Source organism: Pituophis catenifer, unplaced genomic scaffold, assembly GCF_029215685.1.
Source record: "Pituophis catenifer annectens isolate HBS135680 unplaced genomic scaffold, rPitCat1.0.hap2 SCAF_13, whole genome shotgun sequence".
NCBI lineage: Eukaryota > Metazoa > Chordata > Lepidosauria > Squamata > Colubridae > Pituophis > Pituophis catenifer.
This window is the reverse complement of record NW_027256893.1, coordinates 6,702,818-6,720,606: the sequence shown is the minus strand read 5'-3', so window position 1 is coordinate 6,720,606 and position 17,789 is coordinate 6,702,818. Positions and strand designations below refer to the sequence as shown.

The window sequence follows — 17,789 nt, the reverse complement described above, 5'->3', positions numbered from 1 at the left end:
AATTGTTCTCACTGTCAGGAATTTTCTCCTTAATTCCAGGTTGCTTCTCTCCTTGATGAGTTTCCATCCATTGTTTCCTGTTCTGCCCTCTTATTATTGGAAAATAAATTGACACCCCATCCCCCCTTCTTTGTGTCAGCCTTTCAAATGCTGGAATACTGCTATCATGTCCCCCTAGTCCCATGATGGCAAACCTGTGGCATGCGTGCCAGACGTGGCACGCAGAGCCCTCTCCGTGGGCACGCACACTGTCGCCGGCTGCTCTTTTGGTTTCCAAATAAGAGCCTTGGTACTACAGTGGTTTAAAGCACCCTGTTATTAACACAGCTGCCTGCAATTTACTGCTGGTTCGAATCTCTCCAAGGCTCAAGGTTGACTCAGCCTTCCATCCTTTCTAAGGTAGGTTAAATGAGGACCCAGTTTGTGGGGGCAATAAGCTGACTTTGTATAAATATACAAAAGTATGAAGGCTATTGCTTAACGCATTGTAAGCCACCCTGAGTCTCCGGAGAAGGGCGGCATATAAATCAAAAAATTAAATTAAAAATTAATTTCCAGCGCGCACATGGGCGCCAGCCAGTTTACCAGCACTCCGGCACACGCGAAGAGCAGCTGGCTGGCGCGCACTGCCAGGTGGTCGGCATGTGCATTCACGCCACCCAGCTGATCTTCGGGTTTCCAGGGCTCTGGCATGTGCACGCATGTTCCGGTTTGGGACTCAGTGCCGAAAAGGTTCTCCATCACTGCCTTAGTCCTTCTTTTCTCTAGAATAGCCAAACCCAAATCCTGCAACCGTTCGTCATATATTTTAATCTCCAGGACTTTAATCATCTTAATTGCTCTCCTTTGCACTTGTTCCAAAGCCTTCACATCTTTTTTTGTAATGTGGCAACCAAAACTGGATGCACTATTCTAGGTGTGGCCTTCCTAAGGCTTTATAAAGCGGTACTAACACTTCACGTGGTTTTGATTCTATGCCTCTGTCTATACAACCGAGGATCGTATTCCCTTTTTTTGGTTGCTTCCTCACAACTGCTGGCTCGTGTTTAAGTGATCGTCCACTAGGACTCCAAGGTCCCTATCACAGTTACTGTTTTTGAGCCAGGTTTCGCCTAATCTGTATGTATTGCAGGGGTGAAATCCAGCAGGTTCTAACAGGTTCTGGAGAACCGGTAGCGGAAATTTTGAGCAGTTGGGAGAACTGGCAAATACCACCTCTGGCTGGCTCCAGAGTGGGGTGGGAATGGGGATTTTGCAGTATCCTTCCCCTGGAGTGGGGTGGGAAAGGGGATTTTGCAGTATCCTTCCCCTGGAGTGGGGTGGGAAAGGGGATTTTGCAGTATCCTTCCCCTGGAGTGGGGTGGGAATGGAGATTTTGCAGTATCCTTTCCCCTGCCACGCCCACCAAGCCACACCCACCAAGCCATGCCTACCGAACCGGTAGTAAAAAAAATTGGATTTCACCACTGATGTATTGGTGTATGTATGTATGTATGTATGTATGTATAAATATGTATGTATGTAAAAAGTTAAAATCTTGGGTGTTTTCCCAAGTCATTATAAGTTTGTTAGTTAAAATGTAATTAGTTAATATGTATGTATGCATGTATTAGTATTACATATAAGTATGTTCAAAGGGAGCTCAGACCTTCTTAAAATAATAATTCTACCAGGGTTATTTCCTTTCCTTTCCTTTCCACAGTGCAAGTAGACTTCAACTTACAAGTGCAATTGGAACCAGCCCTATGATTCTATGTCATGGCAGACAAATGGCAGCTTCCTGGGAGTTTCCCCCCCTCTATTTAAGGACTTTTACCTTTGCTCAAGATATTGTAAGGCCTGCCGTACAAACTCCATCTGCACCTCCATGCTCGTCCGTATTTTCAATGTGTCACTTGCGGGAACCAGCAGAACATCTGTCATTTGCTTCACCATGGCCCACAAGTCAGTAATGTTCTGCAACAGGTGTGAAAGAGACACAGGTACCTTGAGACACAGCTTGGTCAAAGATGGCATTTAAAAGGTATGAGTTAATGATGGATAGGCTACAATACACACAGAGATATAGCCCTGGTTATTTATAGATGGATGGATGGATGGATGGATGGATGGATGGATGAATATAGAGATAGAGATAGATAGATAGATAGATAGATAGATAGATAGATAGATAGATAGATAGATAGATAGATAGATATAGAGATAGAGACAGAGAGAGAGAAAGGGGGGGAGGAGAGGGGGAGAGAGAGGGGGGGAGAGAAGAGAGATAGCAATAGCATTAGACTTATATACCGCTTCATAGTGCTTTTTACAGCCCTCTCTAAAGCAGGGGTGGGTTCTAGTTACCTTTACTACCAGTTGGCAACGGGGCTGCGTGCACACGCTCGCTTCGCTCATGCGCAGAAGCATTTTGATGACGTCGGGGTCGGTGGGCGGAGCCTCCCGCCAGTTTTATAGAACCGGTGCAAAGCGGGGGCAACCCACCACTGTTCTAAATGGTTTAGAGAGTCAGCATATTGCCCCCAACAAACAAATGGGTCCAATAAATGAGACACCCCCCCCCCAATAAAATGGGTCCTCATTTTACCCATCTCGGAAGGATGGAAGGCTGACTCAACCTTGAACCGGTGAGATCTGAACTGCCGAACTGGAGCTAGCAGTCAGCTGAAGTAGCCTGCAGTGCTGCACTCTAACCACTGCGCCACTTCAGCTCTTAATAGATAGATAGATAGATAGATAGATAGATAGATAGATAGATAGATAGATAGATAGATAGATAGATAGATGATAGACAGACAGAGATAGATAGATAGATAGATAGATAGATAGATAGATAGATAGATAGATAGATAGATAGATAGATAGATAGACAGACAGACAGACAGACAGACAGACAGACAGACAGACAGACAGACAGACAGACAGACAGTTCATAACTAGGGCTGTGCATGGGATTCCCTTGAGTTATAGTCACTTTAATAAGCTGATTCATTAAAGGAGATACCCCTTTTTTCAGGCTAACTTGCAAAATAGCAAAATAGCTGTAATGAGCAGCAGAAAGGCATGGGGCTTGTGAGCCATGCAAAACACCTTTTCAAAGTATTTTCAGAGCAGGCACAACTCTGAAACGAGTTGTGCCTGCTCTGGGTGGGAGGGTAAACCAAGCAGTTTTACTCTTAAGTGACAAGACTGCTAATCCCAACTGAAAATAGTCAGAATAATTTCTGAAGACGCTAAATTATAAATAATACCTTATCATCCAATTCTGCCACAGTAGCACAAAGGTCTACCAAATTAGGCTGAAGATGTCCGTTCACAATCTTCTCGTTATACATATAAATCTGAAAAAGAGCAACACAGACAGATGTCCCCCCCGTAGTGCAACTCGGTCCCTCCCTTTGCATAATACCCTCCTCCCTCACACACCCGTTGCTTAAATGCAAGATGCTCTGACATCCTGCACTGACATCCCCCTTTGAATTGCACGATATAACAGCAAAAGAGAAGGAGCTGCTGCCCAGCATCGAACCCAATTCCAAGTGTCATCTGAAGCCCAACATTTTGGCATCTGTACGAGTGTTTTAACTAAAGGCCAGATAGAAAGCGACAGTGGGGTAAAATACAAAGAATTTACAACGTGTCGTCAGGGCGTTTCTTGCCAGAAATAACATAAGATAAAGCGTTCCTTAGTTTTCTTGAAATCTGTGAAGTTTGGCGTATCTACTGCAGTTATCCCAACAAGCGTTGGTATTCAAAATGCATTTTATTTAATATTTTTTAAAAAAACATATGTTTTATTTATTTATTTATTTATTTATTGGTTTGATTTATAGGCCACCCTTTTCCAGAGACTCAGGGCGACTAGAATCTCCATAGACGTTCAAATCCCAGAATTTTGGCTGGGGAATTCTGGGAGTTGTAGTCCACGAGTCTTAAAGTTGCCAAGGTTGGAAAATGTTGCCTTAAGGTGACTGGAATTCAACTTCAATGGATGAATATGGATCCGAATCCAACAATCCAAATACTCTTAAGCACACAAATGTATCATTTTACAATGGCTGTTCCTAGCTGATGATAGTCCCCAATAACAATAATTTCAAATATAACGGAGATTTAGAATGCTGTAGATCATGCGCCTGTCTTGCTGGAATTAGATCTTCGGACAGGTTGTCTTACGATCTTTAAAATGACTGGACCAGGGGCGAAATCCAGCAGGTTCTGGAGAACCAGTAGTAGGAATTTTGAGTAGTTCGGAGAACCGGCAAATACCACCTCTGGCTGGCCCCAGAGTGGGCTGGGAATGGAGATTTTGCAGTATCCTTTCCCCTGGAGTGGAGTGGGAATGGGGATTTTGCAGTATCCTTCCCCCTGGAGTGGAGTGGGAATGGAGATTTTACAATATCCTTCCCCCAGGAGTGGGGAGGGAATGGAGATTTTGCAGTATCCTTTCCCCTGGAGTGGGGTGGGAATGGGGATTTTGCAGTATCCTTTCCCCTGGAGTGGGGTGGGAATGGGGATTTTGCAGTATCCTTCCCCCCAGGAGTGGGGAGGGAATGGAGATTTTGCAGTATCCTTCCCCCCAGGAGTGGGGAGGGAATGGGGATTTTGCAGTATCCTTCCCCTGGAGTGGGGCGGGAATGGGGATTTTGCAGTATCCTTCCCCCAGGAGTGGGGAGGGAATGGAGATTTTGCAGTATCCTTCCCCCCTGGAGTGGGGAGGGAATGGGGATTTTGCAGTATCCTTCCCCTGGAGTGGGGAGGGAATGGGGATTTTGCAGTATCCTTCCCCCAGGAGTGGGGAGGGAATGGAGATTTTGCAGTATCCTTTCCCCAGGAGTGGGGAGGGAATGGGGATTTTGCAGTATCCTTCCCCTGGAGTGGGGAGGGAATGGGGATTTTGCAGTATCCTTCCCCCCAGGAGTGGGGAGGGAATGGAGATTTTGCAGTATCCTTTCCCCAGGAGTGGGGAGGGAATGGGGATTTTGCAGTATCCTTCCCCTGGAGTGGGGAGGGAATGGGGATTTTGCAGTATCCTTCCCCCCAGGAGTGGGGAGGGAATGGAGATTTTGCAGTATCCTTCCCTCCAGGAGTGGGGAGGGAATGGGGATTTTGCAGTATCCTTCCCCCAGGAGTGGGGTGGGATCCTGCAGGCAAAGCTTTTCCCTTTACTTCCATATCCTACAATTGATACGGCACAGATTGTAAAGATCTTTGTTGGAGGAAAAAGCCCAGAGTTTCCTAAAACAGCTCTTGGTTAAAGTGGCGTCCTCACCTGTCGGGCGTATGCCATCTCTGTGTTATCCAAGGAACTGCGACCTGGTGGAGGCAACTCACCGCCGTAATTTGGCTGTTGAGAGAAGAGAAAAAGGCTGCTCAACCTTCGGTTTCAATAGAAGAGAGCCCTTGGAGCTCAGGGTTGAACGGTGGGGTCCTAGGTGCTCTCTGAGCTTTTGGACGTTTCATGACCAAACTAGATTATGTCATCAGTGCAATAGGTAACATCCACTGATGCCGTAAACTATTTTGGACACTGATTACCTCATTTATTTTTTTCTCTAAGCACCTCCCAATTTGTTTTTGTTTTTTTACAAAAAGCAGAATTCTGCAACCAGTAAAATTATGTGGTTTTTTTTTTTTACTTTACATAATTTGGTGTTCAGTATTTACACAGTGGCCAGCCAGAAACCCTGTTTTCCTGCCTTCTGAAATGCTGATTCTTTATAACCTCTAAGATTTTACTTCTCTGCTCAAACAAACCCCACATATGTCATCACATTTAGAAACTTGTTCCCTTTTTTTTTAAAAGAAAATCTATATAATCAGATACCAAAAAAAAGTATGTGAGTTTTAAAGAAAATAGGAGAGGGAAGGTTTGTTGGCTGTATTTGCTGCCATGAGTTATTTGTAAAAATAATAAAAGAGGGAGGGAGGAAGGAAAATAGGGGAGAGCGGGAGGGAGGGAGAAAGGGAGAGGGAGAGCCGAAGGAAGGAAGGAAAATGGGGAGGGAGGGAGGGAGGGAAGGAAGGAAGGAAGAAAGGAAGGAAGGAAGGAAAATGGGGGAGGGTGGGAGGGAGGGAGGGAGGAAGGAAGGAAGGAAGGAAGGAAGGAAGGAAGGAAGGAAGGAAGGAAGGAAGGAAGGAAGGAAGGAAGGAAAATAGGGGAGGGCAGGAGGGAGAGAGGGAGGGAGAAAGGGAGAGAGGGAGAGCCGAAGGAAGGAAGGAAAATGGGGAGGGAGGGAGGGAGGGAGGGAGGGAGGGTAGGAAGGAAGGAAGGAAGGAAGGAAGGAAGGAAGGAAAGAAAATGGGGGAGGGAGGGAGGGAGGGAGGGAGGGAGGGAGGAAGGAAGGAAGGAAGGAAGGAAGGAAGGAAGGAAGGAAGGAAGGAAGGAAGGAAAATGGGGGAGGGAGGGAGGGTCAGAGGGAAGGAGGAAGGAAGGAAGGAAGGAAGGAAGGAAGGAAGGAAGGAAGGAAGGAAGGAAGGGGAAGGGAAGGGAAGGGAAGGGAAGCGAAGCGAAGCGAAGCGAAGCGAAGCGAAGCGAAGCGAAGCGAAGCGAAGCAAAGCAAAGCAAAGCAAAGCAAAGCAAAGCAAAGCAAAGCAAAGCAAAGACTTTCCATTCTATTGAAAAAGCACCAGGAAGCTGCCTCCCAAAAGTCACCCAGTTGTCACCGCTCAGGTGCTCCTGTGTGTTTCGGCAATGCGCCATGATTTGAGCACGACAAACCGGCTGAAACTCGGTACCGGCGTCTCAATGCGAAAAAAACCCTCAACGCATTCCCCAGCCTCCTATCAATCTCTTGGAGGCACGAATGGTTAAAAAAAAAAAAGAAGCTTGCAGCACAGTAAAAATAGCCTTGCCGTTCGGTTTTTGCAAGAGCTGCAGCATTCAATAAATCATTACAGCCGAAAGTCCAATGGATTTAGAAACGAGATTTATTTATTTTTTTTCTGTGACAAGCTATGTTGCCCTGATTGGCTTTTCTACTGCAAATTGAGGGAGAATTCAGCAGCGGAAAACGTCGCCAGCCTGAATGCAGCTGCCTTTCCCTTATTAAGCTTCACTTGTTGCAAACTGCAAGCGCTAAAGTGTGCATTACTCATACAAGCATTCCACAGCTACAGCCGTGCCCAGGGGAAGGGTGATCCACCCACTGCAAGTTTTAGGACGTGAGTGGTCTAGAGAGATTCTCAGTGATCTAGGCCATGGTTGTCCCAAAGGTGCATTTTCAGGAGGCAACTGGACTTTCTGGTTTTTTCTTTTGAAGACGTTTCGCTTCTCATCCAAGAAGCTTCTTCAGTTCTGACTGGATGGTGGGGAATGGAAGGATTGATACTCCTTGGAGACAGCTGGTCATTTGCATCCTTTTAGAGGGTCGTTGAGGCCACCTGGAGGTTTATCTGTGTCCTCAGGGTCACCTGAGTGGTGCTCCTGGTTCCTGTAGTCTGCAATTTTTTCCCTCTGGAAATCCATTCCTACTCCCACCCCATTCCAAGGGTCTCCATCCCAAATTGTTATGACTAAAAGTCTGTAGAGATTCTCAGTCGTCCAGGTCATGGTTGTCCCAAAAGATGCTTTTTTCAGGGGGCAACTGGACCTTCTTGGGGGTTTTTTCTCTTTTGAAGACTCATCCAAGAAGCTTCTTCAGCTCTTTAGAGAGTCATTGAGGCCACTTGGAGGTTTATCTGTGTCCTCAGGGCCACCTGAGTGGTGCTCCTGGTTCCTGTAGTCTGCAATTTTTCCTGGAAATTCATTCCTACTCCCACACCATTCCAAGGGGATTCATCCCAAATTGTATAGTTAAAAGTCTGTAGAGATTCTCCATCATCCAGGTCCTGGTTGTCCCAAAGGTGCATTTTCAGGAGGCAACTCAACTTCCTTGTTTTTTTTCTTTTAAAGACGTTTCCCTTCTTATCCAAGAAGCTTCTTCAGCTCTGGCTGGCTGGTGGGGAATGGAAGGATTTATATTCTTTGCAGATAGCTATTCATTTGCATTCTTTTAGAGTCGTTGAGGCCACTTGGAGGTTTGTCTGTGTCCTCAGGGTCACCTGAGTTGTGGCCCGCCAGCGGATCTGTCAGCAGATTCGGACAGTGAGGAGGTTGGGGAGGAACATGGGCCAGTCCTGGAGTCTGGGGAAGGCTCTGATGAGGGCTCTGCGTCGGAGGCAGAAAGGGGGCCAGGGCCATATGCCAGTTATCAGCTGCCTTTGGAGTCAGACGTCAGTGAGGCAGACAAACAGCTGGAGCCTGTTCCCAGTGTGCGCATGCACAGAGTTGCCAGACGATGGGAACAGCTAAAGAACAAAGGTCGACTTGGGAGTAAAGCCACAGGTGGACGATGAAGGGCCCCTCCCAGAGGGAATAAAAGAGGAGCGAAAGGGGAGGGGAGTTCACAGGAGACAATTAGTTCATTCCTGCATTCTTGCCAAGTATTGGCGGCATCTGAAAAGATATCAGCCTGGCCACTCTCCACGCCTGATAAAGGTCGGTAGTTGTGAACTATCTTGCAAGACTGTGGGAGAGGAAAGACTTTGCTGGAGAGGAATTCACTGTAAATTAAATCAAAGGGGTTTATCGGGAGGAGGACTCGGCTTCGTGCTGCTGGGGAAGCCTAGGTCGGAACAGTAGTGCAAATGGGTGTGGACTGCAGCCTTCTTGAGACTGCTGAACGGACTGAATTGCGGAGCTGTGCTTTCTGCAGGACGTTTCCTGCCCTGTGTCCCTTCAGCGTTGAGCACAGTCGCCGGCTGTTGGGGAAGAGCCTGTGTTGTCTGCATCTCAAACTGAAGCGCAGACGATTTCTGCAGTCTGCAAGTTTTTCTGGAACTCCGTTCATACTCCCGCACCATTCGAAGGGGATTCATCCCAAAGCTAAATATCTGTGGAGATTCTCAGTCATCCAGGTCATGGTTGTCCCAAAGGTGCTTTTTTCAAGAGGCAAAAAAAAAAAAAAAGTCCAGTTGCTTCCTGAAAAAAGCACCTTTAGGTAAAACACGAGTGGAAATAACACCGCCTGTTGTGGCCCGTCAGCGGCCTGTGCCACTGTAGCCAATTCCGACAACGAGGAGGCTGGTGTGGTGCTGCGCCAGCAGCCTGTTCAGCTGGCGCTCAAGTCGGACAGTGAGGAGGCTGGAGATGATGTGATGCCAGAGGCGGGGATTCAGCCAGGGCCTTCAGAACCTCCAGAAGCTCCTTTAAGTGAAGAGGAAGAAGAGGAGGAGCCTCTTCTCAATGCACGGGTGCGCAGAGCTGCCAAAAGGCAGGAGTGGCTCCTCAGGAGGAGGTCTCCTTGAGAGTAAGGCTTGGGGCTAATTGGCCACTCCCTTAGCCTATTTAAGGAGGAACGCCGATTGCAGCAAGCTGTAGGGAACAACTTTAGTTCAATCTCCTTCGCGTCTGGATTCTCTGCAAAATTGTTTCTGGGCTTTCTGCCAACTCTAGTAAGACTGTGATTACCTTTTCTTAGAATTCTTGTAGGCTGTTAAGACAATTTATTAACAGCCTTTGGTTGATAAAGACTGAGTTATTTGAGTAAAATAAGCTTGGTATAGAGTTTCTCTGTGTTGCATTCTTTGGGGTCCTTAGCTGGGACAGAACACCGCCAAGCAACCTCTTTCGTTCGGTCTCTTTCCTTCAGCGCACTCCAAAGGGGCAGGAAGACCGGAGACATTGTCTTCTGGGAAGATCAGAGGAACACCGATGCTCCCCAGCTGCTATTGAAACAGGATAAATTGCAGCTGTGCTTTGCAGGAAGTCCTTGATTTACAACAGTTCATTTAGTGACCATTGGAAGTTACAACAGCACTGGGAAAAAAATGGACTTGTTACCGTTTTTCATACTTACAACCATCGCAGCTTCCCTACAGTCCCATGATCAAATTCAAATGCGTGGCAACTGACTTGTATTACTGACGGTTGCAGTGTCCCCGTTTTGTGACCTTCTGACCAGCGAAGTCGATGGGGAAGCCACATTCACTTAACAACCGTGTTACTAACCGAACGGCGGCAAGAAAGGTCATAAAAACGGGGCAAAAAGTTTACTTAACAGCTGTCTCGCTTAGCGACCATAAACGTCGGGCTCCCATTGTGCTCGTAAGCCGAGGACTGTCTATATTACCAAAAAAAAAAAAAAAGGTAAGAAGAGGACAAACGAGGAAGACGATTGGAGGAAAGTGAAAAACCAGCAGATCCAAGAAGGGGATTCTTGATCTGTGCATTATTAGATTGTACAGTTTAAGTTAAAATAAGTCTCAGGTATTTTTTCCCTTTTAACCAGCTAGTACGCCCTTCCATTTAGGAAGCTGTGCAAACTTCAAAAGGAGGCAGGATCTGTAGGTTGCTTTCTTTGAACTACAAAGACCATCTTGGTAATTGACTTTATTTAAGTGTAATGTGTGGGGTATTTTTTTTATTTTTTTTTTAAACCATCCAAAGCTTGGAAATTGGCTCCCTTGCTGACCTACCTCCTGCAGGGTTTGGATCCGTGCTTTTCAGCTGATTTTTTTCCGAATCCGAGGTATCAATTAAAGCCTTATTATATCTGAAGGATAAGAACCTTTCTCTCTCTCTCTCTCTCTCTCTCTCTCTTTTCTGCAAAAGGGTTAGAAGTGCAAAATTTGCAATGGAAAAATTAAACAACCGGCTTTTAACACAGCAGATGCACTTCAAACCTTCGGGGCCTTTTGACTCTGAAGCCGAGAACAAAACATCCCTATCGAGGGTTTCTAAATGCTCTCACAGCGACACACCAAATATCGTAGCGGGCACGGCATGCAGAGAATGAAAGAGGAGAGAATGACGGATCGCCATTTCAATCTCTTTAACCATTTGGGGAGTCGAAACAGAGCGGGCTTCCTCGATGCTATTCCCCCCCCCCAATCCCTTTTTCTCTTGTTGCTTGTCCCCGAAGACCAAATATTCAAAGGTCCCTGCCACGTTGGAAGGCTGTTTTCAGAATCTGAGATTCTGAAAACGGCCTTCCAACGTGGCAGGGACCTTTGAATATTTGGTCTTTGAGGACAAGCAACAAGTTTGACCGGCTCAGAAGGAAGCTCAGAATTGTAGGATTTTGAAAGGAAGGTTAAACCTCAGTTCACAAAACCCCAGAAGCAGCTGAAAGCTTGCCAAAATAGCTTGCCAAATCCATTAAGCTCAGCCACTGCAGAGCAGTAAGAAGAGAGCCTACCTACTTTTCCAGGACTATTACTTGCGGCTGTACACAGTGAGTTGTCAGCACAACGATTTCCAAGCGAGGAACATTTCCAGGAACCATAAAGAAAATGTTTCCATGATTTAAAAAAAAAAAAAAAAAAAAGGCTCGAAGGAAGAGGACAAAAATCCGGCAACTCGCTGAGACATTCGATTGTTACTATTTTGAAGACTCTTAGCCAATTCCCGCAAGCAAGGAAGCAGAAAAAGGAACTCAAACGTTTCTAATGAAGAGCATTTTAAATAGACAATAGAGATGGGGAAAGATATATATATATATATATATATATATATATATATATATATATATATATATATATATATATATATAGACAATAGAGATGGGGAAAGATATATATATATATATATATATATATATATATATATTATTTTCCTTTTTTGTAGGCTTTTATGTGCATATTCTTTCTAGCCAGGTTTTACCTACGTAAACTAAGTTGTTCTACAGCCCTGGTTCTGTGAAACGTGTGAATGAGATTTCACAGAACCAGGGCTGTAGAACAACTTAGTTTACATAGGTAAAACCTGGCTAGAAAGAATATGCATAGATAGATAGATAGATAGATAGATAGATAGATAGATAGATAGATATAGATATAGATATAGATATAGATATAGATATAGATATAGATATAGATATAGATATAGATATAGATTAGATATAGATATAGATTAGATATAGATATAGATATAGATATATAGAAAAACTATAACTAGGGATATGTACGCTGTGAGTCTGGGCAAGCCAAAGGAGGAGTACTTATTTTTTTAAATAATAATAATAATTAACAGTGATACCCATTGTCATCGGGGTGCTTGGTACCATGTCCAAGAATTTTATAAGATACATCAGCAAATTGCAGCTTCCTGCAATAACACCAGCGGAACTGCAAAAAACTGCGCTACTTGGAACATCATACATTTTAAGAAGGTACTTAGTTGATACCTAGGATGCTGGCAGCAACTGGTATCAACCATTAGCACCAGTCAATCATATTTTTGATGCATTTTTGAATGTTCAGTTGACTGAGTTTCATGTTTAATGAATAAAGTAAATAATAATAATAATAATCCTTGGTTAGGACTTGAGCTGCTGAGCTATTAACCAGCCTCAAAGGCTATGAATCTCACTAAAGATTAAATAATAATAATAATAATAATAATAATAATAATAATAATAATAATAAATATCGTGACCTGGCCGTCGAAACTAAATGGATGAAACATGTAACATTCACATGGATGAAACATGTAACAGTGATACCCATTGTCATCGGGGCACTTGGTACCATGTCCAAGAATTTTATAAGATACATCAACAAATTTCAGCTTCCTGCAATAACACCAGCGGAACTGCAAAAAACTGCGCTATTTGGAACATCGTACATCTTAAGAAGGTTAATACCTAGGACGCTGGCAGCAACCCGTATCAACCATTAGCCCCAATCAATGGTATTTGTGATGCATTTTTGAACGTTCAGTTGACTGAGTTTCATATTTAATGAATAAAGTTAATAATAATAATAATAATAATAATAATAATAATAATAATAATAATCATTCACTGGAAATTGTTCCAGAAGTTTGGATTTGAGTACAGCAAAAACCACTGGGAACATCAGGTTGAGAAAGTTTTAGAGAATGAGAAACTCAAGATCTTGTAGGACCTTAGGATTCAGACTGACAAGCACTTGGTCCACAACACACCTGACATAACAATAGTTGAAAAGAAAAAAGGATGGTTCATTGACATTGCAATACCTGGTGATGCACGGATTGAAGATAAGCAGCAAGAAAAAATCACAAAGTACCGGGACTTACAAATTGAAGTTGAGCGACTGTGGAAAAAGAAATTGTGTGTTGTCCCGATTGTAACTGGAACCCTTGGAGCAAAATACCCAAAGGGCTACCCCGCTATTTAGAAATTCTAAATTTACCGGATTTGAACATTTTGACTCTACAAAAAACCACCTTACTCGGAACAGCTTACATCCTCCGACGATACCTTAACAGTTCCTAGGTCCTTGGTTAGGACTCGAGCTGCTGAGCTATTAACCAGCCTCAAAGGCTGTGAATCTCACTAAAGATTAAATAATAATAATAATAATAATAATAATAATAATAATAATAATAATAGGTGTCTAGGGGCAATGGATATAAAGATTTTTTTGTAGGAGCAGAGAAGTAATACAGAATAAGGGATTCAAAAGGTGGAAAGTAGTTTCTGGCTTCTCTCAAGCTGAGTCCTAGGCGACACAAAAATAAAGAAAACTGCAGAATAAACCACGAAAAAAATAGACTCCATGCTAGCAGTAACAGAATTCAGCTTTTCTCGATATAAAGTTCTGATTTGCTCAGAGTTTAATAAGTAGTTTCATTATTTTATTGCAGGAAGGATAAACAAAGCTTGCACATTTTAAAATACCTCATTTTCCTGGGTGAAATCCAGAGTGTCTTCTCCAGAAGCCAGCAACGTATGAAGGATTCGTTGCTTCACCTGTTCCCACTCCACCAGCATTGATTCTCGATGATATTCTTCAGCCATGGCAAAGGTCTGGGAAGAAACGGATAAGAGGAAAGAACAAAAGCATCATCCCAACTTCAATGAAAGCCTAATAATTACAAAGAAGCTATAAAATGCTTCAGTTTATCTAACCATACATAAAATCGTCCCCATGTCTTGAAATATACCAATTCCTATTTTATCTTTTATTCTTAATGTTAACCTATTCATTTCTGCACATTCTAAAATCTTCCTTTATTACCTCTCCTTCTGATGGGATTTTTTTTCTGCCTTCCACTTTTATGCAAATGCAATTCTTGCCACTGTTATTATAGGAATAATCAAATATGTATCTTCTTTGCTATATTTTTCCGGTAATATACCCAATAAAAATGCCTCTGGTTTTAACTCTATACGCTGGTTGCAACATTTCCTCTAAACATGTCTGTATTCTAACCCAATAATTTTTTGCTTCCGCACATGTCCACCACATATGATAATATGATCCCGGCAATTGAAAACATTTCCAACATTTAGCTGATTTATCTTATTTTTGCTAATCTTTCTGGTGACATATGCCATCTATAAAACATTAAGAGGTGGGATTCACTTACCTTCCCTACCGGTTCACAAATGTGAGCGCAGGCACATGCACACACGCTCTTCGCTCACACGCACCTACTCTGTGCATGCGCACAGCCTTCCGAGCATGCGCAGTGCTCACACATTACATCCGGGCAGGTGGGCAAAGAATCCCGCAATCACCACTACCGTTTCGCCTGAACCGGACAGAACCGGCTGAATCCCACCTCTGCCCTGCAGTCAAACTACAGCTCATGTCCTCTTAAACTGTACCTTCTATATCAGTGTTTCTCAACCTTGGCCGCTGGACGATGTGTGGACTTCAACTCCCAGAATTCCCCAGCCAGCTCTGTTGGCTGGGGAATTCTGGAAGTTGAAGTCCACACATCGTCCAGCGGCCAAGGTTGAGAAACACTGTTCTATATGGATTCACAGATCCATCTCATAACCCTTCACCTGATAAAATACCTGGGAAAAACTACCAATCTTTTTAATGTACAATTGCTGTTATCAGATCAGTCCAATGTAGTCTCTTCCAATGTAGCCAAACATGTCTGTTATACTTGTCTGAAAAATTAGGCAGGTTTTGACCGACCACTGCCAACCCACCAACTAATTATTAAATATTATCTTGTCTTTTTTTTTTTTTTTTTTTTTTTTTTGAATGCTTCTTAGTTGCAATGCTGGGTCTGTGTCTGTAATAAAATTGCTACTACTCCGATTTTATTTAAAAGGCAACTGGGACTTTCTGGTTTTTCTTTAGGACATTTCGCTTCTTGTCCAAGAAGCTTCTTCAGTTCTAACTGGTGAGGGATGAAATGAAATTCCCCACCTGTTCGTTGGAACTGAAGAAGTCTCTTGGATGAGAAGTATCTTTTTTAAAAAAGATCAGAAAGCCGGGTTGCCTTTAGAATAAAAGCGGCTTTGAGACCAGCTACTGGAGACTAAGTTTCCAGTTTCCCAAATGTGCTTATAATAATAATTATAATTTAACGAAGTTGGAAGCAGGGTGGATAAAAATCAATGATTTTTTTAAAAAAATCAAAAAAATCAGATTTTTTTGATTTAAATCGGATTTTTTTGATTTTTATCGCATTTATTTTAATAAAAAACTTTCGGGGTAAAAATCTATCGTAAGATAGTTTTCTATTTAAGATACATCAATAATTTAGTTTATTCAGCATGAAATGGAGCTTAGTTGTGTAGCATGAGGCTGTATATCCTGCAACACTGGGACTATCGGTGAGTCAACAGTGGGTCAAAGGAGTAGCAGAGATGACAGTGGCTCTTTAAAAATTATGAGTTAAATCGAGTTGATTTAAATCAAGCCTTTTTACTAGTGATTTAAATCATGATTTAAATTGTGATTTAAATCAAGTCGATTTAAATCAAATCCACCCTGGTTGGAAGGGACCTTGGAGGTCTTCTAGTCCAACCCCCTGCTTAGGCAGGAAACGCTACACCACTTGAGACAAATGGTTATCCAACATCTTCTTAAAAACTTCCACTGTTTGAGCATTCACAACCTCTGGAGGCAAGTTGTTCCACTTATTAATTGTTCTAACTGTCAGGAAATTTCTCCTTGGTTCTCAGTTGCTTCTCTCCTTTATTAGTTTCCACCCATTGCTTCTTTTCCTATATTCAGGTGCTTTGGAGAATAGCTTGACTCCGTCTTCTTTGTGGCAGCCCCTGAGATATTGGAACACTGCTATCATGTCTCCTCTAGTCCTTATTTTTATTAAACTAGCCATGCCCAGTTCCAGCAACCGTTCTTCACATGTTTTAGCCTCCAATCCCCGAATCATCTTTGTTGCTCTTCTCTGCACTCTTTCTAGAGTCTCCACATCTTTGTTTACATCGTAGCCACCAAAACTGGATGCCGTATTCCAAGTGTGACTTTACCAAGGCCTTATAAAGTGGTATTAACACTTATCTTCTCCCTAATTCCAAACCTCACTGCCCATCAATTCCAACACAGCATAAATATGTTCCCTGCTCCCTACATGCTTACAAAATTATTACCTTGGATTTCACCCTCCGTCTCATTCTCAATTTTTCTATCAATAAGAACTGCAGAAGATTCTTAATGCATTTTCCCCAAGCTTTCATGGATTAAAACTATTTTCAGTAACCAAGGTTCTTGGACTCTGATGCTTTCAAACCGCAGAAAGTAGAATTATGCTAAATGTGATATATATATATATATATATATATATATATATATATATATATATATATATATATATATACTCATAATTTATTCATTTTCTTTAAAATCATGTTTGGTTCAACGTATCTTTGGAAATCCAAAGTGGGAGGACAATTCTGGGGGAGTTAATGGGGGTGGAAAGACAAAAGAGAGGAGATTCAAGAGATTCTGCAGGCTGAAAAAAAATATACCACCCTCAAGTATGGAGAATTGAGCCCCGTTTTAAACTTCTGCCAGATGTCTATACTCATTTCTTTCACATCAGTCATCTCTCTGAGAGACAGCAGCTCCTGGGGGGCTCGGTGGTCTCTCTCATCACCGGCTGCCTAATCTTTTATGCTGAAGAAGGCAGGATGAATGCTTGCTCATTTCATACAAAGAAAGCAAGCTAAATGAAACCAATATTGCAGAATAACAGAGATGGGACACTGGAGGTCTTCTAGTCCAACCCCCTGCTCAAGCAGGAGATCCTATACTATTTGAGACAATCGATTGTCCAGTCCCTTCTTAAATGCCTCCAGTGTTGGAAGCACCTACAACTTCTGCAGGCAAGTTGTTCCACCGGTTAATTGTTCTAACTGTCAGGAAATTTCTCCTTAGTTCTAAGTTGCTTCTCTCCTTGATTAGTTCCCACCCATTGTTTCTTGTCCTGCCCTCAGGTGCTTTGGAGAATAGCTTGACTCCCTCTTCTTTGTGGCAGCTCCTGAAATATTGGAATACTGCTATCATGTCACCCCTCGTCTTTCTTTTCACTAGACTAGACATATCCAATTCCAGCAATCGTTCTTCATATGTTTTAGCCTCCAGCCCCCTAATCACCTTCTAGTCCAACTCTCTGCTCAGGCAGGAAAGGGTCTAGAACTTTTCGGCTCGGTCTCTTCGCCCTGCTTGTTTTGCGGGTGGAAGTCCGTCCCTCCTTTCTCCCTTCCATTTCACTAAGGCTGTTCCTTCCTTCCTTCCCCCTCTAGCTGATTTGTTGGGCCCTAACTGTCCCAGGTGTCGAAAAACCTAGGACACAAGCAGGGGTGAAATGCTCCCGGTTCGGACAGGATCGCCTGATCCGGTAGCGATGGCATCGGGTGGTTCAGAGAACCGGTAGCAAAAATGCCTGGCCCCCCCCCATGCCCAGCTGAGCGGCACGATCATCATAGGCTGGTTTTTTTTAACTTTTAAAAGCATTTTTTCTACAACCACTTCGGCTGAAAAAATGCTTTTAAAGGTAAAAAAAAAAAAAGCCTCTGATGATCGCGTGGCTCAGCTGGGATCGTCAGAGG

At 43.2% G+C, this 17,789-nt stretch overlaps 1 protein-coding gene across 1 annotated transcript in view; it reads right to left on the bottom strand.

Moving 5' to 3' along the window:
- The window catches only part of NUP93 (nucleoporin 93), a 152,080-nt gene that overhangs the window by 37,131 nt on the left and 97,160 nt on the right, over positions 1–17,789 (bottom strand). Inside the window, exons 5-8 of the mRNA XM_070953254.1 lie at positions 13,647–13,775; positions 5,273–5,347; positions 3,252–3,341; positions 1,817–1,956 (exon numbers count right to left, since the gene is read on the bottom strand). Coding sequence (XP_070809355.1) covers positions 1,817–1,956; positions 3,252–3,341; positions 5,273–5,347; positions 13,647–13,775 — 434 coding nt within the window. The remainder of the gene's footprint in view (positions 1–1,816; positions 1,957–3,251; positions 3,342–5,272; positions 5,348–13,646; positions 13,776–17,789) is intronic.